General features: G+C 41.2%; 1 protein-coding gene across 4 annotated transcripts in view; it reads left to right on the plus strand.

Moving 5' to 3' along the window:
• SPIN1 (spindlin 1) overlaps positions 1–15673 on the plus strand; it is a 32490-nt gene extending 16817 nt beyond the window's left edge. For 2 of the 4 annotated variants that reach the window (XM_028749319.2, XM_077936041.1), the window contains exons 2-6: positions 563–778; positions 6346–6418; positions 9280–9533; positions 10608–10841; positions 12087–15673. In XM_028749319.2, coding sequence (XP_028605152.1) covers positions 727–778; positions 6346–6418; positions 9280–9533; positions 10608–10841; positions 12087–12286 — 813 coding nt within the window. In that variant the 5' untranslated portion in view covers positions 563–726 and the 3' untranslated portion in view covers positions 12287–15673. Of the gene's footprint in view, positions 1–562; positions 779–3095; positions 3190–6345; positions 6419–9279; positions 9534–10607; positions 10842–12086 lie in introns of all 4 variants that reach the window. The other 2 variants (XM_028749321.2, XM_028749320.2) reach the window with 2 other exon arrangements.
• The last annotated feature ends 9767 nt before the right edge of the window (positions 15674–25440 follow it).

The following is a 25440-nucleotide window of genomic DNA, read 5'->3' on the forward strand; positions in this document are numbered from 1 at the left end:
TCAATCAAGGTCTGCCAGGAGGTTTTTGCTATCACAATAATTATTCAAATACTCTTTAAATACAATCCATTCTTTATCCACCTGTGAAACTGAGAGACTTCTGAGTGGGACAGAAGAAATGTATCCTTGTGGCCAACAATAGCCACTCCTCACTCATAGATCACCCAGTTGATTTAATAATTACTCTGTTTTTAAGCATATTTAACTGAGAGGGGATTTTGTGCCTTGGAGGCACCCAGCCAAATGAGGGAAATTAAAATACTCTGTTGCTGAATTGGATACCAAGAAAGAGGAGAGGTACCTCCTTTTTCTCCAGGTAAGTATGTAAGAGATGGTAATGTAACTCCTCAGCCCAGACAGAAGTGGGGAAATGAGGCAACAATATGACAGTAATGCTAGAATTGGGACATGGGAGGAAAAGAAGTGGGTGGGAGGTTGTCATGGTAAGGAGAGAAAATGCACGCTAGGAAGAAGCTGAACTGGGTGCATAGTGTTTCTGGACATTGTTGTTTGCATTGCTCATTAGCAGTCCTTAAAATCTTGCTATCTTTTTCTCTTGCAGAGTATTATAATTGAAGGAGCATCTGTTACACTTGTGGGAAAACATACTTCATATTTGGATTATTATAGTTACTGTTTCAAGACGGAGGAGGACTTCACACCACCATCCAGAACTGGATTTTCACCCTAGTTCAGCAGCTTTGCTGCTCACTTAAATACAGATGAATGAAGACCCCATTTGGAAAGGCACCAGGTCAGCGTTCCAGAGCTGATCCAGGTAAGTAATGTCGCTACACATCCCACGGGTGGATAAGAAATCTTGGTGACTGCAGATCCCATTTTTTTAAATCCCACTCCTTTGGCATATCAGACACACCTCTTCTGGAAGTCCATGTGCATAGAAGCCAACCTGCACAGGATTGGCACATTCACATATTTGGTCTACAGACACCAGGCCATTATGTGTTTGTGCCATCCAGCTTGTGGGTGCTGGGTATTCTGATTGGGATGGGGGTCAGTTGATGGAATTGCAATTGCAAGTCCACTTACCACCAGGCATAGGTAATAATATTTCTGCAATACTAGCATACACCTGTTTTCAATGTGTCTGCTATTCTCCAAACTGAACTACTCTGGTATGGCAAGTCTGATATTTATTATACAGTGCCTCAAATGTGGTTTTCATAGATGAGAGCATGACGGGGCTTGCCCACATTGGTCTAGGTAAAAATAAATTTAAAAATTTAAAAAATAAAATAAAAATATACTTGGTTGTGTTCAGTGCTGCCTGTGCATGAGCAAAATGGACTTTGCTCATGCAACAGGACTCCAGTTTCCTCTTCTCCCCTTTGTGTGCCCTCAGAATTGCTCCAGAAGGTTGAAGGAGCCTCTGGAGCAGGTTTTTGGGACATGTGCAGTGTCACAGGGGGGAAGTTGAGGAAAGCAAAGTCTGTTACTGCTTTCGCAACGTTAGATTCTGCCCAGTATTTTAAACTCTGTGAAGGCTGCATATTTGCATTAGTAGTGGACAAGGTGTATAAAAATCAATGATTTAAAAAACGATATTTAAAAAATCAGTTTTTTTTAATTTAAATTGGATTTTTAAAATAAAATGTTTTTGGAAGCAAAATCTAACTAAATATTTTGTATTTAAGTTAGACTATAGTTCAAAGGCTGTTCATCAGGAAATAAGGATTTGTTTTAAGTTTTTCAGGTGTGCTAAAACTCAGTCTGGTGTTTTGTTTTAAAAAAATGTTTAACCACATCAGTTAACAAACATGGATACATACGCAATAATGTTATTGTTTTAGTTAAATAAATTGTTATTAAGGAAATGATTATTTTTCTCTTTCCAATAAAGTACAGTAGAAAAGTTGTCCAAATATAAACAGTTAACTTATTAAACCTCACCATAATTTCATAATTATCTGTCTTGTGTATTTCTAATAGTATAACCAAATCAGTAATTTTTGATAGAACTGTAAAAACTACTCTGAAAATTTATTATTCCAAAAATGAAACCTTCCTTTGGTTGTCAATATTAAGATGATACCAGCAAGAATGAGTCTTTCTGTAAAAAATGATTTAAATAAAGCCTTACTGACTAGTGATTTAAATCGATTTGATTTAAATCAAGTCCACCCTGGTGGTGGAACTTACCAGACTAGCTACTTCATCTATCAAAAAAACTGGTCCAGCATTAATTTAGGCTAACTAGAGTGCTCTGGCAGTTCATCTGCTGTTTTGGTTGTAGCTGACATAAAACATTCCTAATAAGTGAATCAGAGTACTGCTTTATGCAGAATTAAAGTAGTAATTCTAAAATTTACTATATTTGTTAAGTTAAGGCAAATATACAGTATTGCTTCGCCTTTACATACCAAATTTAAGTTGGGGAAGTTGCACACATTGTAAGCATATATACCAAAGGAGCTTTTAGTGATGTGCTGGCATTTAAAGTGGGTGCTTTGGGGTGGGCGGGTTGTGAACTGGGAGGAGTGAATGTCTGCTTGCGTATTCTAATTTTCCAGAAACTACAGCATTTTTCGCTCTATAAGACGCACCCAACCATAAGACGCACCTAGCTTTTAGAAGAGGAAAACAAGAAAAAAAAACCTCTCCATCTCTGCACAGCACCTCTCCAGCAAAGCGGGAGGAGAAATGGAAGGGGCTCCGTTTCTCCTCCTGCTTCGCTGAAGGGGCACTACGTAGCTCTCCCTCTCTGCGCAGCGGCATTCGCTCCATAAGATGCACACACATTCCCCTTACTTTTTAGGAGGAAAAAATGCGTCTTATGGAGCGAAAAATACGGTACTTAATATGAAAATGCTTCTGCTAAAGCTTCTATCAAAGTAGAACTGAAATAGGCCTAGGTATATGTGAGGATGAACGTTGCATTAACTTGGTTCCCTCGGTTTATATTGGGGTATGTCCCAATTATTTGGACCCTTTCAAAACATAGTGAAGAGAAGCCCCTGTGTGCACCATGTGTTGCCAAACAAATTTAATTGCAACAGTGGAAATTCCTCCTACATGAATAAGATTTCCTCATCTGTATGTAATTTAACATCTTGCTATTTTGTGCATTAATTCAGCTGCTAGTCTTCAGTTCTAATAAGTCAACAGGAAAAACAGCTTGCTGATTCTCAAGGTTGGAAATCTGAGTTGATATCCACTCCACAACCTAGGGTGAGCGCTGTAGTCTGAAACTTTGCCATCCATAAAGCATAGATAAGTGTCTTGTATTGAAAAGAATACTGTGAGAATTTAATGTCAAGGCATCTGTTTGCACAGATCATGAGCGTCATCGGCACTTTTCTAGAAGTTCTGGGTTCTTCACAACACTAGCCTCGATGCTGTTGCATGCTTCGTTAATACTGAAAAACTATTACAAGTTAGAGATAATACCTAAGATTTCTGCTCCATCTGGAGCACTGAACTAATTAACTTGTTCAGATGAAGATTTGTGATCACCCTCTATGTAATAGGATCTTCAGTTTTTAACTAAAATAATCTTCCTCTGGGTTTCACCACAAATATGTTTTGATGCCGCTATATCCCTGCAGGGTATTATTTCTACTCTCAAGTAAGAATAACTTTTGGGTAAAGGTCTTAACACAGTGTACCCAGAGTGCAGGTCTGTTACCCTCCCACTCTCACAAAGTCTTCAAGTTTATTTATTTTCTGGGTTCATCTTAATATTATCATTCATCATTTATATATTAATGCCTTCAGGTGCCCATGATTGGCTTTATCTGCAGTTTTTAGTTTATTGAAGATTAGAGAATGACTTAAAAAAAAAATTTCTTACCATCCTTGGGAGCTGTGTGCAGAAAGTTGGGAAGTTGATATAATAAATAATAAAGACTACTTGCATATCAAAACATATGCATATCATCTCTCAGAACTGCAGTAGTTCAGCATATGAGGATTTCCCTCGCTCAAAAAAACAAAACAGACAAGGATCAACAAGTAGCAGTTACAGTCATACCTCATGTTACGTCCGCTTCAGGTTAGGTGTTTTCGTCTTTCATCCCGTGGCAACCCGGAAGTGCTGGAATGGGTTACTTCCAGGTTTCGCTGCTCACACATGCGCAGACACGCTATAACGCTTTGTGCATGCACAGAAGCGCCAGATTGCGCTGCGCGCCTGCGCAGACGCAGCACTTCAAGTTGCGGGCTTTTCACGTTACGGACAGGCCTCTGGAACGGATCCCGTCCGTAACATGAGGTACCACTGTATAGAAAAGAAGCCAAAATTAGAAAATTTTACACTGACAGGCTGTGTGCCAGTTCCCCCCAAAACCCTAAGGTACGAGGCAGAAAGTCAGTATTCCCTTATTGATTTCACACTGTTGACCTCGGGGCAGGTGAGGGTCCAGCCAATGAAAAAGTTTAATTTTGAAGCTGCCTCTTCCAGGGTGCTAATTTTTAATGCAGATAGAGAGTATGTAGCTGTTTGGTTGCAGATATTTCTATTTAGACAGGTACTTATCACAATGCTACACATTGGATGGATGGAAAGTGTACTGGCCTCGAGAGATGATGGGTGTAATCCATCTCTCTAGGGCACATAAATGGTTTCCTTGAATATGCACATATGTCCGCCTTGAAGCTAATTTTTATAGCTAATCGGCCTGATCTTAGAAAGATCAGGGGCTTTTCCTGTGTCTATGATACAAGTTGTGCCTCATCTACGGACATCTGTGTGTGTGTGTGTAGCCTTTGATAGCCAGGCTTTGGGCAATATGCTTACCAAAACTGGGAAATGGTGGGAAAGCTACTGTGCAAGAAAGGCACCTTGTCAAGAGTCTCCTCGTGTACTAGTTCTGAGTATGCTTGAAGTTCCAAAGCATATTGATGGTCTCCATAAATTGGACAGAAGCAAGGCCTGATGCACACTTTCTTTGCACGCTAATAATTGGGTGACATATGATCTGTATCTGGGGTTTTTTGGTTCTTATCTCAGTGGCCAGATGAATGTGAAACTGTGATAAACAAGGTTTGGTATTTTTCTCGGTATCATGCAATGTACGAAAGAGATGGTGCATTCTAACTGGTTTTAATTTTGATTTTTATGTTGTTGTAACCTACCCTGGGACCTGCTGATGAAGGATGGGTAATAAATCTGATAAGAATGGTCTGTACCACACTTAGCATCTCTCTTCTGCTTCTGTACCCCAGGTCAGCCTAACTCAGTAATTGAACACCTAAGGCAGTGGTTGTCAGACTGGTCCCTGCCGCCCACTAATGGGTGTTTCAGGATTCTAGGTGGGTGTTAGGGGGTTCTGTAGCACAAACTGAATCCTCCTTCCATCGAGCACTGGTCTGCGGTAAGGAAATTTCACCATCAAGAAAGATGCATTAGTGGGTGGTAGATATAAAAAAGTTGGCTATCCCTGACCTAAGGTGACTGAGCTTGGTTTTGGTGGCATTAAGCACTTACCTATGACGACATAAAGTGGGCAGAGAAACAATTTTGGCTGGAGGGCTGCACACCGGCCCATCAGCTGACTTCCCATGCTGTCCCGTGAATCCAATCCCGGCTGAAGCACTGCTGCTTAAATTTGGCACCAAATGCAAGCTGCGCTTGGATCTACTCAGCAAGTCTCAAGTGGATAGAAAGCCCTGGCAGAAAAGCAACACAGCTTGCATTTGATGCCAAATATAAGTAGTGCTTGCAAAGGATGCGTTGTGGTTTGCAAGCACAGTGTGCATTCAGGGCTATTTAAATTTGGCACCAAATGCGAGTCGCACTGCTTTCTGCCAGGGTCATATCCACTCAGGAGCTTTTGAGTGGATACAAGTGCAGCTTGCTTGCCTTTTCTGCCAAATTTGCACAGCACTGAATGCGAGCTGTGCTCACAAAGTAACCATTCAGTAGCACACAATAAGGCTCCTCTGATTCTTCCTTTGCAGCTGTGGCTTTACCTGTCCCATACCTGATGTCACCACATCAGATGAGCAACAGGTTGTTGTCATTAGTTATTGGACTTGTTTATTGACAAACCCCACCCCTCTTCATCCTAAGGTCCCAGATTGGGATGCAAAATTAAAATACAGCGTTAAAAATAATTTAGAACAATTTTGCAATCCTAAAAATAAGGTGGGCATTATCAGGGGGAAATGGGCTTCCGGGCCAGATTTAAGAGGCATGGCAGGTCTGATTTGTCCTGGAGGCTTCCCATCTGTGGCATGAACAGGGTGGGTGCAATTCATTTCTGTTAGCGTTTTTAATAGATTTGGTCCATGTGCTGTGTTAAAGTGAATGTCAATACAGTAAACAAATGCTGCATGAAATAACAATTAAGCCTGTGAGGTTAAAACCTGTTCCTGGTGACTTAGTCACTGTTGACATCTTCCTTGTAGGGCATGCAGGTGTGTCTGCCAGCGTGATGAAGAAGAGAGCTTCCCACAAGTAAGTGGCTTGGTAATTCTTTCTGTGAGGACTGTATTTTTGTGTCCACTTTTGTTACATCATTTTGTTACATCAGCTGTGTGGATTTTCTGTTCAAGAAGTTATAGTGAAGGTCAATGGGGTTGCGGCACTCAGTAACCATTTCTGTACAAAGTCAGAGGTCATGAAAGTAACAAATGGAATTTCAGAAACCAAGGACACCTGTAGAACTTTCCTTGGGCTCCAGAACAAAAAATTACCTGATACCAACTGATAACAGTGCATCGGCTTGAGCTTGCAGAGTCCTCACTCAAATGAAATGTTGCCATTCAAATCTAGACTCTGTAAACTGCAGTTTGTTTCACTTGTGAAAATACACACCAGTGAGAGCGGGTGGTCCTGGACCAGATCCAGGTGCTGCTGCAGGAAACCCATTTTCTAGATCCATTTCAGTCTGGGTTTTGGCCCAGAAACTGCTTTGGTCACCCTGCATGATGAGACAGAGACAGAGGGCCCTGTTAATTCTAATTTACAGCTTTTGTTGTCTATGCTCTGGTAACCTCTAGGTTAGTTTACTGCAAAGTATTATATGTGGGGCTGTCTCTGACGATTGTTCGGAAACCTCAGCTGGTGCAGAATTCGTCAGTCAGGATGCTTACCAGGGCAAGACAGTTTAAGCCAGTGGTTCTCAGCCTTGGGTCCCCAGATGGGTCCCTAGCTCACAGCACCAGTGGTCAGGGATGATGGGAGTTGTAGGCCGAAAACATCTGGGGATCCAAGGTTGAGAAAGGCTGGTTTAAGCGTATAACACCAATCCTGACCCAACTGCACTGGTTGCAGATTAGTTTCTGGGCCCAATTCAAAGTGCTGGTTTTGACCTCTAAAGTCGTAGGCGGCTCAGGACCGCAGTACTTCAAAGACCATCTCTCCTCATATGGACTGATGTTGACCCTACGATTACCAGCTGAGGCCCTTCTTCATGTGCCCTTCCACGAGAGATGTGCTGGGCAGCAACATGATGACGGGCCTTCGGTGGCTCCCCGTTTGACTAATGCTTTCCACACGGAGGTTCACCCGATGCCTTCAATGCAGATCTTTAGGCGCCAGGTGAAAAACGTTACTCTTCTCCATAGCCTTTTAAACCGGGGTTGGTGGTGGTACTGTTTTTGTTTGTTACTATGTTAATGTATTTTTGTGTTTTTGTATTGTAAACTTCCCTGTGATCCTTGAATGAAGGGTGGCGTGTTAAATAAATAAATAAACGATTAGTTCATGTTTGAAATACAATATAAAATCCCATGAAGTGCAGTCGAAATATTTTTGAATTTAGTAGAACTAAAAAGAAGCAGCATGATTGAAATTTTCCATTGTCCCGTATAAACTTGACCTTAGGACTTGTCTGATTAGTTAGGGCTTCGTCGGTTATCAAGCATTTCACAATAAAACTTGCCTTTAGTAGCTCGTTATGTGTTTCTCCGTGGCTTGGATCTCAAGTCCCATATGCTCGTAAAAAGGACCTCCATTTAGGCACACTAGGGTGGCTAATTCCTTCACAACCCCTGGTTGCTGCCACACAAGCATAACGGCTGCTCCAGATGGTTCCCCAGTGTAAGGGAGAAATCTTTTGGGAGATGCTGCCAAAAACTGGGGATGGAGAAGTTCATTTGCATGAGGCAAAGCAGCTCTATGCCACCTTGGGTCACACCACCTTGTCACCAGGTGGGTAAAAGAAGGGTTATGCTACAGCAGAGCTTTCCAAACTTTTCATGTTGGTAACACGCTCTTTAGACATGGATCATTTCACGACATCAGTTCAGTTTTACTAGCAAACCGGAGGTTAAATTAACCCCTTTCTAGCCCTGGGAGGAGCGCGGGGAGCATTCACCCGACACATCTGCACACTGCAGCCAACACACTAATGTGTTGTGACACACAGTTTGGAAAGATCTGTGCTACAGCTTTTGGGATAGCGAAGAGTGCAGACTCTATTAGAAAGAGAATACTTTCTCACATAACTTATTAGCAGTTTAAGACTACCAGTACAAAAATAAACATTTTCATAAACTACAAAACAGCAAATCAAAATAGGAAAAACCTTTCTGAAAGGTTTCAGAGAATATACAGACAGATATGTACACATTAATTAATTGGTAAGGCCTACGACAAAGTTTTGAGCATTTGCAGCTGTGTAGGCACCGGTGAGCAAAAAACACAATACGAAAATGAGTGCATGTTAAGAAATAAGCTCCCATATATGTGTTTGACTTAGACTACTTTTCAGGCAAAATATGTCTCCAAAGTGATTTATAAATTATATATCAGCATGTACATATAAAACTATATTATTAGAGCCATTTAAAGCACTTAAACATAAATTTCCTTCAAAACATTTATTGAAAGCAAACATAAACAATATAGTAGCCAGCAAAATGCTAATGATTACAGTTCCAATTCTACAATCCAGGTCACAGTTAACTTCTACAGGTCTCAGTGAAAAGATGGGTCTGAAAAGTATTGAGGAGTGGCAAGCAAATTCCACATTTGTGGCGCCATTGCCTTGGTTTCTTTGGCTAAACTATAGCTTTTAGTTAGAACGGAAGTATTCATGGACTGCACCCAGATCCGCTGTTGCTGCTGTGGGTTCTGGACCAATACTGGAAATACAAAAGGTGGCTGTATCTGGAAACATCAGGTAGGAGAGGAGGCAGCAATGCCATTCACTTAGGATGCCACAATTCTGAAGGGGAGGTCAAGCATGCCTGGGCACGTCCTGAAAATAAGCTTGCATATGGCTTGGTTAAAATATATTCTTATTTTGAGGTGCTTCATTCCATAAACTAATTATTGCTTTAATAATTATGTTTGTGTATCTATAAACATAGAAAGCATCGAAACAACGTGGGACCAAGCAAACCAATGTCGCAACCTAGAAGAAATATTGTAGGCTGCAGAATACAGCATGGATGGAAAGAAGGGAGCGGACCCGTGACACAATGGAAAGGCACTGTCCTAGACCAGGTTCCTGTAAATCCCTCCCTCTACCTTATCAAATATGATGGATTTGATTGTGTCTATGGACTAGAACTGCACAAAGACGAAAGGGTTTCAGCACTCGAAGTGCTTCCAGATAGAGTTGGTAAGTGTCTCGATGGGGCTGAATTTGTGTGTGTTATTTAAGTCCCATATACCCCAACTTTCATTCCAATAAAAAAACTCAAGGTAGCTCACAATGAATTTAAAATTATCAATTTCAAAAATACTTTAAAACCCCAGAAGAACCATAGAGAACAGCATTACATCAGCGGATTAAAGCCAATACAAGCTACAACCTAAAAGGAAGGTTTTGACTAATATCCAGAAGATGGTTAGAAGTGATGTGCTCTTTTTCCCCCTTCACCACCAGTAATGGCTATTTCTGTCTAATGATCTCAGTTAATATAATATTTATTCAACCTTTAAAAATAATGAGTACTGGGACCAGGATCCAGTGTGGTGGTGTGGTTAGAGATAGGACCCGGGGAACCAGGGTTAAAATCCCACACTTGGCCATGAAGCTCACTGGGTGACCTTGGGCCAGTCACGACCTCTAAGCCTAACCTACTTTGCAAATAAATAAATTCCAGTGAGCCACTGTCAGTGCTCCCTAGGGCTTATGCATGTATTTTCCATTTTAATAAAATACCATGTTGTCACATTTCTAACATTTGCCTCTCTTAGTTAGCAGTAAGTATCTTAGAACTAGAACAATGATATCCATGTTTCCCATAATGTTAAAAATTCAGTAAAGGGACTTTGGCCACTCTCTCGTTATCTCTTAAAAACAACAACAGAGATCATTAGGACACCTTAAAGATTATCTATTTTATTATGACTAGAGACCACTTCATAAAAAGCATGAAAAACAGGCTTATTCAGTGCATGGTGCCTGAGTTAACTTTGGTGTGTCTAATTAGAATTTAGCTTCCAAAGAATAATGGCTGAAATAGGAGGACATATGGATGCCATGGTTAGAAATTGTTCAGTATGTAGTGATGGATAGAAAAAAAACCTATACCACAGTGTGGATTAAACCAGAAGAATGATGTAGCTTTGAATTAAGGGCAATACCTTTAGTCTTGCAATTAGGCACACTATTTTCCTGGCCTCCTTTAAGATGTAGTAGCCATGCTTCTACCAGAATGTTAATCAGATATTGGTGTTTCTCTTCCAGCTTCATCTCGAATCAGTGATGCCCACCTGGCAGACACCATGATTGGCAAAGCAGTGGAGCATATGTTTGAAACCGAAGATGGTTCAAAAGATGAGTGGAGGGGAATGGTCTTGGCTCGGGCACCAATTATGAACACATGGTTTTATATTACCTATGAGAAGGATCCTGTCTTGTACATGTACCAGCTCTTAGATGACTATAAAGAAGGTGATCTCCGTATTATGCCTGATTCCAGTAAGTTGGCCAGTATTTTATCCTCTCTGTAAAGAAAGAAAATACGTTTAAAATGTCTGACATTGAGCATTGAGAGTTTTTAGAAGAATTGGAGCACTGTTTACTACTTGTTGTTTGAAGCGAGACAAACCAAGAAAAAACTTCGGCTACAATGAAGTTTGCAGTGAGACAAACTATGAGCCATGGTTTGGCTTTAACACTAAACCAAACCATGGCTTAGCCCCAGGGAGCATAGCAGCAGGATTGGTGGAAGAATGCTGCAGGTGGGATCATCCGTTGTGGAACATGAAGGTTTGCACCAAGTCATGGTTTGGCTTGGCGCTACATGAGAATCTGGTCACTCGCCTGTCATGATTTCTTATAACTACAAATTGTGGTTCAAGATTTGATCGTGAGCTGTTGGGATTGACCCTCAGTTCTGTGGAGCCACTGACATATACAGTATGTCTGAAGTGGTATTCTGCAGGCTTCAGAGGAGTATTTTGTGGTGCCTAATTTGTCCAACTTGGAAGAGGTGATGGAAAAGGCACCCTTCCCTCTTCTCGCTTTTAAAGGGTTATTTATAAAGCGATCTCCTTTGTTGTGGAGCATAAGGCCAAAAGAAGGAACTATTTGAGGTAATTTGAGGTTTGGAGGAGAGCCCAGAAATGCTAGGCTTACCATACTAACTTTTCCCCTTAATTGACTATTTGGAGTCTAGGAAGATAAGATTCTGAGGGAGTTACTCTAACTGATACTGTAATGCTTGACAGCACCAACCACAACGTTTTAAAAAAAAATACTTTGTGGATTCTGATACTTGGAACATTTTGTAGAACGAATATAAATGAACAGGCAAAGAAACTTCAGCATGGCTTTCACATTCCAACTTTTAATTCAGGTTGAATGTACAGCTTAACTACTCAGCTGAACAGGTTGATATGTTGTCAGATCAGCAGTATAGCCAACAGCTGAAAAACCTCCAGGAATTAGGTTATGCAACAATCATTCTGTTTGTCCTTACCATAATCTGTATTTAAGATGGTTACTGTGAAATGGAGACAAATTGGATAAGAGAAATATCAGATATGTATATCCAGTTGTTTATTTTCCCTGGGTTAGAAGACAAAACCATTGTGATCAGAAATATGTTGCCATGAACATTTAATTGCTGAAGCATGTAGTAAACTATTACTCGTTGAGCTAACTATGAGCATCTGTTCTATAAAATCCTGCTGCATTTTAACTCAAACGTTGTGTTCACAGATGATTCACCTCCAGCAGAACGGGAGCCTGGCGAAGTTGTGGACAGCCTAGTGGGGAAACAAGTGGAATATGCCAAAGAAGATGGCTCAAAAAGGACTGGCATGGTCATTCATCAGGTGGAAGCCAAACCCTCGGTCTATTTCATCAAGTTTGACGATGATTTCCATATTTATGTCTATGATTTGGTGAAGACATCTTAGACACCACCATGCAAACTTTTGCCAAACTTGTGGAACTTCAATGTAAAATTTGTAGACACAAAGACTTAAGTGCTTTCCAGTTTATTTGAAAGCTTAAATGTCCCTGCGAGCCCACAATCTCTGCCAGGAAAACTATTCCATTGTGAACTATACAAATAGACTTTTATGTGAACATGACACATTTTGTGTAAGGGAACTCCCTTTCTTGGAGGAAGTCTTCTGGTGGGTATGTGGATGAAGTTAGAGGAAACGGCAGCTGCAAATTCAAGCTGTGTAAAGTGGATCTAGCAACATAATCATTAATCTGATTTCCCCCCACCCCCCCAAATATAACTTTCCCTCACCGTCTCACATAACTATTCAACTGCCACATGCAAGTCTAGCTTGATATTATTACTTTCATGTATGTATTAAGTTTTCTTGTTTGGCAGTCCTTGTTTTCACAGGGTTTGGGCAAAGATGACTATAATATGTTTAAAGCAGTGTTAAGGAGTGCCTAACCCAATTTAACATCGGTGTACTGTGTTCAGGTTAACTGTTGAGCTACTATCACATGAGAATTTTGTACATTTTAGTTGCAGGAAAATAGAACGTGGCATACATGTAATGCAGCTGAATGCAGAGCAAGAGCCCATATTTGCAACTGTAGGACCTGGTCAAAACATTCAAAGCAAGGATGCCTTCAGTTCTCAATGTCGTAGGGGTTTTTTTTTGGTTAACTTTTATCAGAATCCAGGCGCTTGGTGCCCTAGCAGTCTAGAACTCCATGTTAATGTTAAATTCTCCACAGCAACTACTGGGTGTCTCAGTTTCAAAACTAGCAACCTAGATTCTTGTGTGTGGACTTAAATCTGTTACGTGTAAAGACAAACCTCACAAGAGAAGAGTCCTCGTACATTAAAGGCTTGTGTTGCAGAGAAGGAGAATCATTCGTTGCCTTCTACTTTGATCTGCTGCATTCCTTCTCATTTTACTGTGTTTTGTTCAAGAAGGCACCTACCTTCCCCGCCCCTCACCCCTCTTTCTGGCCTTTCTTCTTGGGGTTTACCCAGACAAGACATTATACAAACTCAAACCTGTTGTCGCCTTTTGTGCTGTACGTTGTATTTTGCTTGAAGTATGCTGTTTTAACGTGAACTTCGTTAAAAGGACACTGGGGTTCTGCATGCTAATGGGGTACTGCCTGACAAAAGCTAGGCGGTCTCCATGGTCCAGTCATCTGCAGCAGATTGTGGATGTAAATAAGCAGCCCACAGCCACAAAATTTGCTTCTTCTTCTCTTTCTCTCTCCCCCCCCCCTTCTTTCTTTTTTTCTTTTTTTAATTTGTAAGGTAGTAGATTGGTGTGGCAGCTTTTTAAAGTAATCAGTGGAAAAATATCAAACAGCAGCAAAGCTGAAGCAGGGCATTGCAGTCTGCACATGTAACTGAGAAGCAAGCACCATTGTTTATATATAGCTAGAAGGTAAAACAAAAAACGAGTGTTGCTGATCAGCCTTCTGAGGTCCAAATTACCTCTGGTGTGGGTATACATATTAAACTCCATGTGGTTTAAACTTCCTTTTTTTAATTTTGCCTGATTTCATATTGTAGCCTTAAGGCTTGTGCCTCATTAATGCTCTTTAATGGTAATAAATACCGTATAAATACAGTATCTTAAACTTTTCCTGTCCTATCGCTGCTGTTGCATTGTGTACAGTATTTCATCATGGGCAACCCCAAGGCAGGCTGTAGTCTTTTCCATGAAGAGCTTCTCAAATGCAGTCCTTAAGCCCTAAGTACCTGAGTCATAAATGTTCCTGTGTTCTTGAACCAAGTGAGCAGATTTGCAACCCAGTGGTTTTTGTTTTGTTTTGTTTCCTCCTTCATTCTGCAGATCTGTATGTTTTCTATTGACTCTTTAGAGTCCTGCATGTAAATCTCAAAAGCTGAGCCTGGCTCCATGAGCCCAAGTTGATATTTGTGGCACAAGAATGAGTGAGTGTATTGAACCACACACAAGATACACGAAACATAGTACTTTGAATTGCGGGCTACGTTAACGGTGAATCCCAGGTGTGCCTCCAGGATTGCTGAGGATTAGGTAGACCGAAAATGTTGCATTCAAAGAGCTTCCAATTGGAGGTTTTCTGCAATACACCACATTCTGCCAGTTGAGAGTGATCTATATTCTTGTGTAAATTTTATGGTTTTTAAAGTGTCCACATTGTCTGCTTTTTTGATAGCTTAAACCACCTTCTTTCTTCTTCTTTTTTTTTTTTTTTTTTTTTTTTTTTTTTTTTTTTTGAGGCTTGAGACTTGATTCTACTCCCTGCCAATCTGCTTTGGGCTTGTTTTAGGCTCACGTTTCAGATCTGCATGCAGTGCTTGTTACCCTGGTAACTAAATGTTGGTTCCTTTTCTTAGGGGTTCAACATGATTTTCCGAGTTATCACGGGGCTTGTGGTGGCACAAGCTATGGATCTGTGTATAAAAAGTTACTGGCCTTTCTCTCCATTTACCTGCTGTAGTATTGTATATTGTGTGTTTCGCGTGATGTCAGGCTGCCCTGTACAATTTTAAAAAGACAAACTTAAAATGCAGACCATCCCTTTTTTGCATGCTTAGAAGGTAGAATGTTCAATGTAACAAACTTAAAAGTTGCATGTTTAAAAAAATGTTTAGGTTTTTAGTTTCGGGGTTTTTTTTAATTTTGTGTTCTTTGTGAATTTGCTTATTGTGCTGTTTTTAATGGTGGTTAGTAGGATAAATGCACTGGTGAGGCAAACATAGTGCCAACAGGAGGTAACTTTCCAGTTGTATGTGTCATGCAGCGTTTGAAGGGACCATGTACTTTGCTCAAAATGAAATAAAAAACCAGTAAAATTCAACAGTATGCTTTTTTGTGCCAAATCCTAAATTAAGTTGAAGTAGAATCATATTACGACACTCCCCTCCCCAAACAATGATGGAAAAAGCCTTTTTTTCACTGAATAAATTGCTTAGCCTTCTTAAATTGGTACATTTGAAAAATAAAGGCTTCTCCAGGGATACATTAATTGCAACCATTTCAGAGAACCCAAAAAAAGAGAAAAAGCTTCGATGATTTGTGGTTCCTTGGAAATGCTGTGCTTTTTTGTATTTTACATCATTAGTGCAATTTGGATGGTTCTTGGTATGTGTATAGTTCAAAGGTCTTCGTGTTCACATTTTAAAATTAGGTAAATGACTTCATCTCTAGAGCTTGGTTTCATTTTTTTATTTTTTAACAATGTAGACAGTTCCCTGTTCTCTGCATTTAGAAGTATAAACACTTTAAATCTGTTACTTAATTCTGTAAGTAATTTTTATAATTATGATGTAACTCTATCCTTAAAACATTTAAAATAAACCCTTTATGTGCAACTTACGACTGTAAATCTTGTTCTCATAAGGCAAATGTAGTGATGTGTTTAAAACTGAATAGGATTCTTTCCATTTTTATAATTAAAATTATTTTAACAATGAGCATTTATGCTGATATATACTTGCCTAAGCAGCTATGCTTATTGGGCAATACTTTTGGCCAAGAATTGTAACTTTAAAATCATCCATTTAAAATGGATAGAATTCTTTGGCATTGAAACAGCTTTATTGTACTTTCAACCCAAAAAACCCAAAAAGACAACATCTAAGGAAGTAAGGTAAGTAGGTGAAGCAGCCCCCAAAATATTTTGGAATATTGTCCCCTGTATATACACTTTATCCGGAATTTAGAAGTAGTGGCCTTGAAAACAAAATCAGATATTACAATATTTGCTTTGAATGCCTGATAAAGGTTGATATGAAAACTCTTGACTATGGTGATGACTGGTCCTTCAAAAACATCAAAATTCAAAATATATCCAATTTTGCCTTTTAAAACTGACAGACTTGAGTGGCAGGGGTAAGGCAAAGTATCTGTAAAGAATCCTAAATACAAGCTGATTTCAGTAGAATTTACATGCAAGTAATTCGAGTTTGATGCTGTCACTTAAGCTAGGATTTAGTCCCACTGTTCTAAGTAGCATAAGAAGTTGACATACTAGATTCCTTCAGAAAGCTTTTGGAGAAAATGACAATTTCCCTCTTTCTGCCAATTTGACATGTAGTATGTGCTGGCAAAGACAAAAATTATGCATGTAATGGGCTTCCAGTACAGTACTTAACATTTCCCTACCCATTGAAACATGTTCTCCCTCCCTCATTAATGTGACACTTTCATTTTTTAAAAAATAAATACTTATATCTTACCTTTTCCACCAGTGATGCGTAAGGCAATCACGACAAACTGGGGGGTGGGGGGAGTAACAAAAGAAACTAAATATATTTTAATCTTTTTAGTAGATACATATATAAGTGTTAATTCCATTAATGTTTCATTGTTTTTAAAAAATGTTTTTAGCTGTTCTTATTTTATCTGTAAGCCGTCTTTAAGTCCCTGTCTGGGAAAAAGGCAGTGGAACAGAAAAACACCAGAAAGTTCTAGGTAAGGTCAGCCCCTTTGCTGGCCATGTTCAGGTCTACAGCTTATAGGATACCTACAGTTGTCATATTCTGACCTTCCAGCAGCAAACAGTCTCCTTGCAGCATCCCAACACAGGCTAGGCTTTGGCCAAGAGCAAATTTGCCTCAAACACAGGTGTCTATAGTTTCGATTGTGCCAAGTTGCTCTCATATGCTTAACCAGGTGCAGGATGAAAACACCCAAAATTAAGCACACCTAACTTAAACCCTTTTTTGCCCTTTATCCCTCTGCAGGCACAAACCTCCTTATACATTAACAGAACAAGAGAGGTAAAATGACTCTCTAGGGGGAGAGCCCTCAAAGTACAGTGGTGCCTCGAAAGACGAAATTAATTCGTTCCGCGAGTTTTGTCGTCTTGCGATTTTTTTCGTCTTGCGAAGCAAGGTGTCGGGAAAGTTTTGGAAAATCTTCAAAAATCACCAAAGTCTTCAAAAACCTCAAAAAAGGCTACCACACCGCGTGCTATGAGTTGCTCCTCGAAGTCAAGTCGCAACTGTATTAACGGTGTTAAGAAAAAGGAAACAAACTTGCAAGACGTTTCCGTCTTGCGAAGCAAGCCCATAGGGAAAATCGTCTTGGGAAGCAACTCAAAAAACCAAAAACCCTTTCGTCTTGCGAGTTTTCCGTCTTGCGAGGCATTCGTCTTGCGAGGTACCACTGCATTTGGGGCTGAATCCACACTGACCTTTTTAACGCCATTAGAACAATATTGGATACATCGTTCTAAAACGTTGCAGGGCATACCTGAAAATTAAAAGCATTTTTTGTTCCCCCCGTCAAAACACTTATTTCCCCTACTGCTGGTTGCTCTGCAGGGCACTCTGGTGTCACATTTTAATAGCACATTATGAACGTTAAAACCAGGGTGTTCGGTCTCCCATCTGTGTTACGAAAACTATTCCTTGACCCTTAACGTTACAAACCATGAGTGTCCATCCGCCCTGGGTGCGGCTGCCAAAAGTCCTTTCCCTGTGTCTCAGGTGTAGCTTTACAGTATGCAAGTCTTCTCCAGAAGATGTTGATCCCCTTTCCTGAGCTGCAAAGCAGCAGTGGATAACTGCAGGCCTAGGACCCAAACGCTGCTTCCCATGCTTTTGGGACTCCACCCAAGCAACACTTCTCCATAGGCCACGGCCTCGCCAACCCTGCTCTGCTCTCTTCCTGAGAGCTTTTGCCTGGCCGACACATATCCTTAAACTATGATGATGCCTCTCGCTTGCACGGATGAGGATGGGTTGGGTAGGGCATGCAAAAACTTAAGATTGTGTAGGCAGAATATCTCTGCAAAGGTAAGAAACCGCCTGGTTGCTCTGCCCACTTCTGTCTCTATCCCTGCCTACTTCTATGCATGCCCCCTGGATGAAAAGGTGGGAAATAAATGCAAAATAATAATGCTACCATAGGTTCTCCATTGCTGGTGCCAAGGTTTATAAAGGAAGGAAGAGTTTTATCTGGGCTTGTCTCTGTGCGTCTTACCGAGGCTACGTGTTTTGAACTTGAAAGGCGAAAGGGTCCACTCTCAATGTGGCCCCCACTTGCTTCCTGCGCACTCCAGTGTGGCGTAGCCAGTGTGGTGTAGTGGTTAAGAGCGGAGGACTCGTAATCTGGTGAACCGGGTTCGCGTCTCTGCTCCTCCACATGCAGCTGCTGGGTGACCTTGGGCTAGTCACACTTCTCTGAAGTCTCTCAGCCCCATTTACCTCACAGAGTGTTTGTTGTGGAGGAGGAAGGGAAAGGAGAATGTTGGCCGCTTTGAGACTCCTTCGGGTAGTGATAAAGCGGGATATCAAATCCAAACTCTTCTTCTCCTCCTGTTGGTGCTCGAGTCCTGTGATGATTGGCCATTTACAAGGTGAGCTCCACATTTGAAAAATCACGGCCTTTCATAACCTAATGTCTCTCCCTGGGTGCGGTATGGAAACCACATCAGAAGTGTGAACCAGTTTCCCCTTTAAAACTATTAAAAGAGCTTGGAGGCGTCACATGACCAGCACAACACTAAAATTCTAAACTGCCCAATGGGGTGTTTCTCTTTTAAAGGCTGGAAGGTTTCAAGCACGATAGTGGGTACATTTAAAAGGTTGCAGCCAGTGTGTGTGTGTACATGTATGTACAATTCAAACTGACAAGGTCCAAACAGCTGCCCAAGATGATAGAGTGACATATCAGAGGTGCTGGGATCAGATGATCAACAGGATATGGGGTGCCTTGAATAAGCATCAGGTATGTTTTTGTGGGGGACGCAGGTGGCGCTGTGGTCTAAACCACAGAGCCTAGGGCTTGCCGATCAGAAGGTTGGTGGTTCGAATCCCCGCGACAGGGTGAGCTCCTGCCCACCTAGCAGTTCAAAAGCACGTCAAGTGCAAGTAGATAAATAGGTACCGCTCTGGCGGGAAGGTAAACGGCATTTCCGTGTGCTGCTCTGGTTCGCCAGAAGCTGCTTAGTCATGCTAGCCACATGACTAGGAAGCGGTCTTCGGACAAACGCTGGCTCCCTCGGCCAGTAAAGCGAGATGAGCGCTGCAACCCAGAGTCTTCTGCAACTGGACTTAACGGTCAGGGGTCCCTTTACCCTTTACCTTTATGTTGTTGTGGAGCTCAGTGAATCACTGACCTTTAAAGAAATGGCAAGAGAGGAATTGCTTTCAACTTGCCCCCTAAAAGGAGAATTTCCCTTTGCCCTCCCCTCCCCTGCTTTTGTATTGGTTCTGGCCTTTGAAAGAAATCTGGCTCAAAACAATGAAAATGGCCATTAGGAAAATTATCAGCCTTTAAGTCACATTTTCATTAGATGCAACTCTTTCTTCAAGGTTTTGTAAATAGTAATTATAGGAGACCCTGTGCAACAGGGCGAGAAACATTTTCCTTCTTATATGCATAGGGTATAGGGTTGCCATATTTCAAAATCCAGACACAAAAAGACCTTTTTTGGGGTGGGATGCAAAGTTGTTGAGAGTGGGGGTTTTTATGTGTTTTTGAGATATTTTTAAGGAAATTCACCAAAATCTAGACTTCCAACATGGGTTGCCATACAGCCAGATTTCCCTGGACATTTCATCGATTTTCGCCCAGACACCTTATTTCCGACAGCCATATTTCAGCTATGTCTGGGAAATTCAAGATGTATGGCAGCCCTATTACACAACTTGCTACTGTTATATTCTGACTTACAAAAATATTACTCAGTGTTGTTTGCGGTACTTAAATACTAAATACAAAATACCCTAAATAAAAATTTCAAAAGTATCCCAATTCTTAAGTCAAAATAGTAATTGCTATATAAAAAAGATCACATCAGTTCTAAAAATTCTCAATAGTTTACAAAAACGGGTTTGCACTGCTGTACAGTATGACTGTTCCTGTTTAAAGCTTAAGTTATTCTCCAGAGTAAATTGTGCCTTGAGCTTTTGTTGTCACCACAACAGGAATACTTAATCTCTTTCTGACAATGCTTTCCTATACATACAGCATTTATGAAGCTTCCCCTAGCAAATTGCCCCAAAACATTTCGTTACACATATAGCATGTATATTAGATCCAATTGTACATTGTTATTATTTAGCATATCTGATAGAATACTTCATAGAAGTTAAGTTTCTCAAAACAGAGTTTTGTTTTGTTTTTATTTATTAAATATCTATCCCACCCTTCATCCAAAGATCACAGTTCAGTTTACAATTTGGAGTCAGAACTCTGGGTTCTGGGAAGAATATCTTCGGGTGCAGTCTTGTAACACTTACCTGGGAGTAAATGCTATTAGAGGACATGCTATTAGTTCTACTAACTTACTTTTGAGTAGAAAGGCCTGGGATTGTGCTGTTGGTCATTTAATGGATTTTGTCAGCCATTTGAATCTCTTTGCAATTTATTTCCTTTTTTTGTCTAGCTTGGGATGCTAAGACGTTTCTGTACCATGTGACCGGAGGGAAATCCCCATATGTGGGGATCAAAGGATGTTAACAAAATCACACTTTACATAGTGTGAGCCTTTTGAAAAACAAAAATGTTATTTTCTTCCATCAAAGGAAATATGTAACTCCCCCTTTTGAAGAGGCTCATGAATTGTGCCTCATGTTAATTGCATGTTCTGAAATTGCTGCTCTTACCTGGTCAACAATGGACACATTTTTTCTAAAGGACTCCCCAAAGGAAATATGTGGCCGTTGGCACTGAATTAACAATTACTGCCATTTACAGCTGCAATTAAAGCCATTTTCAATTTGGAAAGGCCTCAGTGTTGCATAATAAAAAACGTACAATGGTTCACAAAAGCATGATAGCGCAAACGAGCCATTAATGCACGACATGTTCATACAGAAGGAATCCAATTCCTACCAGAGTTGTACAGCAAGACTTGTACAGCTACTTTTCGTAGCGGATGCTCACTCGGTAGTAGAAAGTAAACACAGGTTGCATGTCCCCTATTGGTATTCTAACTTTCCCCCCTCAATAGCAGTGGGGGAAAGCAGGTTTCCAGAAATGGTATATGAATTCCCTGGCCTGTGAACTTCAAATGTGCTGCATTTCAGTGAGTCAGGGATGTGGGTGACTCTGTAGTCTACACCACGGAACCTCTTGGGCTTGCTGATCAGAAGGTCGGTGGTTCAAATCGTGAGCTCCCGTTGCTCTGTCCCAGTTCCACCCTCGAGTCACGTATCTACAGAAAAGCAGACTTCAGCCTGGAAATGTCTTTCATGTCGTACCCCGTTAATGCTGCTAGGAATGGGTGATTTTGAAAATGTTGAAGGGGAAGCTGATTTAATAAATATAAAAATTCAGTTCCATAGTAACTGGGTTATTCTATTGTACCCTAGCTAGTTTTTCTCTTAGTTAATACGTTGCAGCCCCAACATTTTGGATTATGTCACTGAGAGAATGGAAAGGCAAAACAAGAGTATATATTCCATATATACAAAACAGGCCATTTCTTGAATTATCAGCAGCAGATGTTATAACCAGCTAATGTTTGCTGGATTAACTCTTGAAGTGGGTCTACTGCTGAAAGCTTAGAAGGAAAAGAAACAAAAAAAGAACTGTGCTATGAGAAATGTATTTTATTAGTCGTTTGAAGTTATTCCTAGGATCATACAGGGAAGTTAATAATAATTTTATTATTATTTATATGCTGCCCAGCTGACTGGGTTGCATGAGCCGAACTCTGGGCAGCTTCCAACAAAGTATTAAAACACGAAAAACCTCAAACATTAAAAACATCCCTGTACAGGGCTGCCTTCATTAGAAGACCGAATGAAAGATAAGCAGATATACTGAGGTGCAGCCAGGCCACATTCCAGATCTTGGAAGGTATGGTCTGGGTATTAGGGCTTGTTTGCCAGGATACCCCGATGATGTAAGAGGAGACTGTATGAATGGAATTAAATGGCAAGATTTGAACTCGTTAAATTTACAGCAAAGGCAGATATATGATACACCCTCCCAACATCATGATCTGGGGTAACACACTTTAACTACCTGCAGAGACTCGAGATCAAGGGACCAGTGGGAACAGACAGGGTAGGGAATCCGGTTTAAGTAGCTATCTGTCAGGGATTGGACTCAAGAGGACGAGACGGAGGAGGAGTGGTGGAGTTCACACACACCCTTCTCCTGATGTTGCAGGAGAAGAGGAATGTAGCATTGATTTACAGCAGGGAGTTGAGGGGGTGGAGGAAAGTTACGACTCAAGAGATAGACGAACAAAATAGTTGGGCAGTTTTAGAAGGGGGGTGGGTGGGATTGCGACAGGGCAGCCAGTTGACATGTTGTCACTGGAGAGTATTTCAGACCCCCCCCCCCTTCCCCCAGAACTCGGTGTTCAATAAGGGTACAAGAATAACGGAATCAGAGACTTTTGGTCCCAAGCAGACACCGTAAAGGGAGATGTTGCTGTTAGGAATGTGGGAGGTGGAGCCCAGTTTTGAGCAACGCCATTGTTAAGGCTGGATACATTCTTTTGTCTCTCGCTATTTAGACTGAATAAAACTTATTAAAATGGTCTTAACCTTGTTATCTCTGCTCCTGCTGCAACCAGGAAAGGAACAGCTTTCCAGAAGCCTTGATACTATAGTATCTTTTTATCTTAGCTTTTTTCACAGCAAACATAGGGAAGTGGCTGCTTTGCATGTTAGGTATGGAAAGGTATGGAAAGGTAAAGGGATCCCTGAGCATTAGGTCCAGTCGCGGACGACTCTGGGGTTGTGGTGCTCATCTCGCTTTACTGGATGAGGGAGCCGGCGTACAGCTTCCGGGTCATGTGGCCAGCATGACTAAGCCGCTTCTGGCGAACCAGAGCAGCGCACGGAAATGCTGTATACCTTCCCGCCGGAGCGGTACCTATTTATCTACTTGCACTTTGACGTGCTTTCGAACTGCTAGGTTGGCAGGAGCAGGGACCAAGCAACGGGAGCACACCCCGTCCTGGGGATTCGAACCGCCAACCTTCTGATCGGCAAGCCCTAGGCTCTGTGGTTTAGACCACAGCGCCACCCGCGTCCCAATAGGTACGGAAAGTTAACTACAAATAGTTGCGTGAGTAGGGAATGAACTGCACAGATTCTCCATTCCTGGTGCGGACAATACTGAGCTAGGCAGACCAGTGGTTGACTTGGTACAATATGCCTATTGAAAACTGTGTTCTTCCTTTATCCTTCGTGGGCAAGTCAATGTCTTTCCGAGGATTGCAAAATAAACACGCAACCGCTGTTGAAAATACAAAGAAAGACACACAGGTATTCTCTAATCACACTATAAATAGATGGTGAGTGTTTTCATTGCCTGAAAAGGCTGCTGGTTGGTAGTGGCCAAGACATGTTTATCAGTTGTCTAATACACAGTGCCATCTTGGTGTCAAGTTAAAGCTAATTTGCTCCCTTGACGGAAGATCAGGGACTCTGTATAAATAGATGCATGGCGACAAACCTCAGAGCACCTTACAGACAAGTAAATAAATACATCTGAAGAAGTAAATACACATAGGCTACATTGCTGTGACCAAAAGAGATGTATCTCCAAAATGTAGCAACCTCTTTGACATTTTCTCAATGAACTGTTTACACATGCAGTTCTCTATGAATTGTGCATGGTTTCTGGTCGAGTCGCAGAGGCCCAACACTGGCAACAGAAAGAGAGGTTTTCACAGCAGCTAGTGCACTATTGGGAAGTTTGCAAAACGCTGACTACAAATGTACATTTATACAACCTTCTATCTGTTACTGCAATGCCCATTTGTGAACTATAGCTTCCATCACCCCTGCTCAAAAATCTGCGCCACTAAAGTTGGTACAGTGGTACCTCAGGTTACGAACTTAATTCGTTCTGGAGGTCCATTCTTAACCTGAAACCATTCTTAACCTGAGGTACCACTTTAGCTAATGGGGCCTCCCGCTGCCACCGCACCAATTTCTGTTCTCATTCTGAAGCAAAATTCTTAACCTGAGGTACTACTTCCGGGTTAGTGGAGTTTGTAACCCGAAGTGTTTGTAACCCAAGGTGTTTGCAGCCCGAGGTACCACTGTATTTGTTTATATCACAGTGAACTGCTATAACATTTATCAAGTATAACTTGGATGTAGCTGTTACACATTACCATCCCAGGAAGTTGACACTGTGGTAAAATCATCAAGTGGCAAACCCATACTGTGTCCTTAATGGAAAAGCCTGAACTGGGTTTGAAAAGCCATATAATGATTTAGAAGGAAGATCTGAAACAAAAAGTTGTGTAGTGGAGTCTTGCTCCTGTTCAGAAGACGCCATTCCATTCAGCACCGCTAGCCATCCAGCATTCCGTGTCTACTGAGCATGCTCAGTCCTCACTGAGCTGAGTTCCGGTCCCCCAATATGCTTCTGTACTTCTGCAAACCTTGAGGTTCCTCTGAGCTTGCTCTGTCTTGCATTCAGATGATGCTGTTTTGACTACGCATGTAATGAGGACTACTTTTTAGAATATAGGATACTGCTTTGAAAGTTGGACTGCAATGCTGATTAAGACCAAAAAGCATTGTACTGTATGTCAACAGGAAAGATGGCCAAAGACTAGAGCTGCCTCAAAGTTGAAGTGCTGTGGTAATGATGGCTTTACGTAAAACGTCATTCAGGTTTACACTCCACCCAGAAGGCTATGTGAACACCAATATATGCCCAGAGCAATTGAGGGGGCAAGCTGTCCTTTCATTCCAAGGTATAGCTCCAACTGCACAAAAGAAATGAGTGGAGATCTGCTTCTCCCAGTCAATTGATGGGAGAAGTTCTTGCAGCTTTGAGCTTCGCATTAGAGCTCCACATCTGAAATACACCAGTGCTTCAGGATGCAAATTTGCAAGGTTATTTCCCAAACAATACCTTCTTTATCTGTTACTGCACCCAAACAAGTTATTTTTTATTAAACATCTTCAGCGTATCAGGTAGTAGGTAATTAAGTAAAGATAACATTCTCAGACTAATAGGCTCCTGAGGTGGCTTAACAACCAATTAACAACCATATAAATACTACCACTGTTAAGATTAAGTGCAGACTCTACAATCCCCAACAGCTAGGAACTGAAGCTGTAATTCTAGCACACTTACGAAGGAGTAAACCTCATTGAACATAGTAGAACTGAATTCTGAGTTAAACATCTAACACTGCATTTGCT

Source organism: Podarcis muralis, chromosome 11 (assembly GCF_964188315.1).
Source record: "Podarcis muralis chromosome 11, rPodMur119.hap1.1, whole genome shotgun sequence".
Taxonomy (NCBI): Eukaryota; Metazoa; Chordata; class Lepidosauria; order Squamata; family Lacertidae; genus Podarcis; species Podarcis muralis.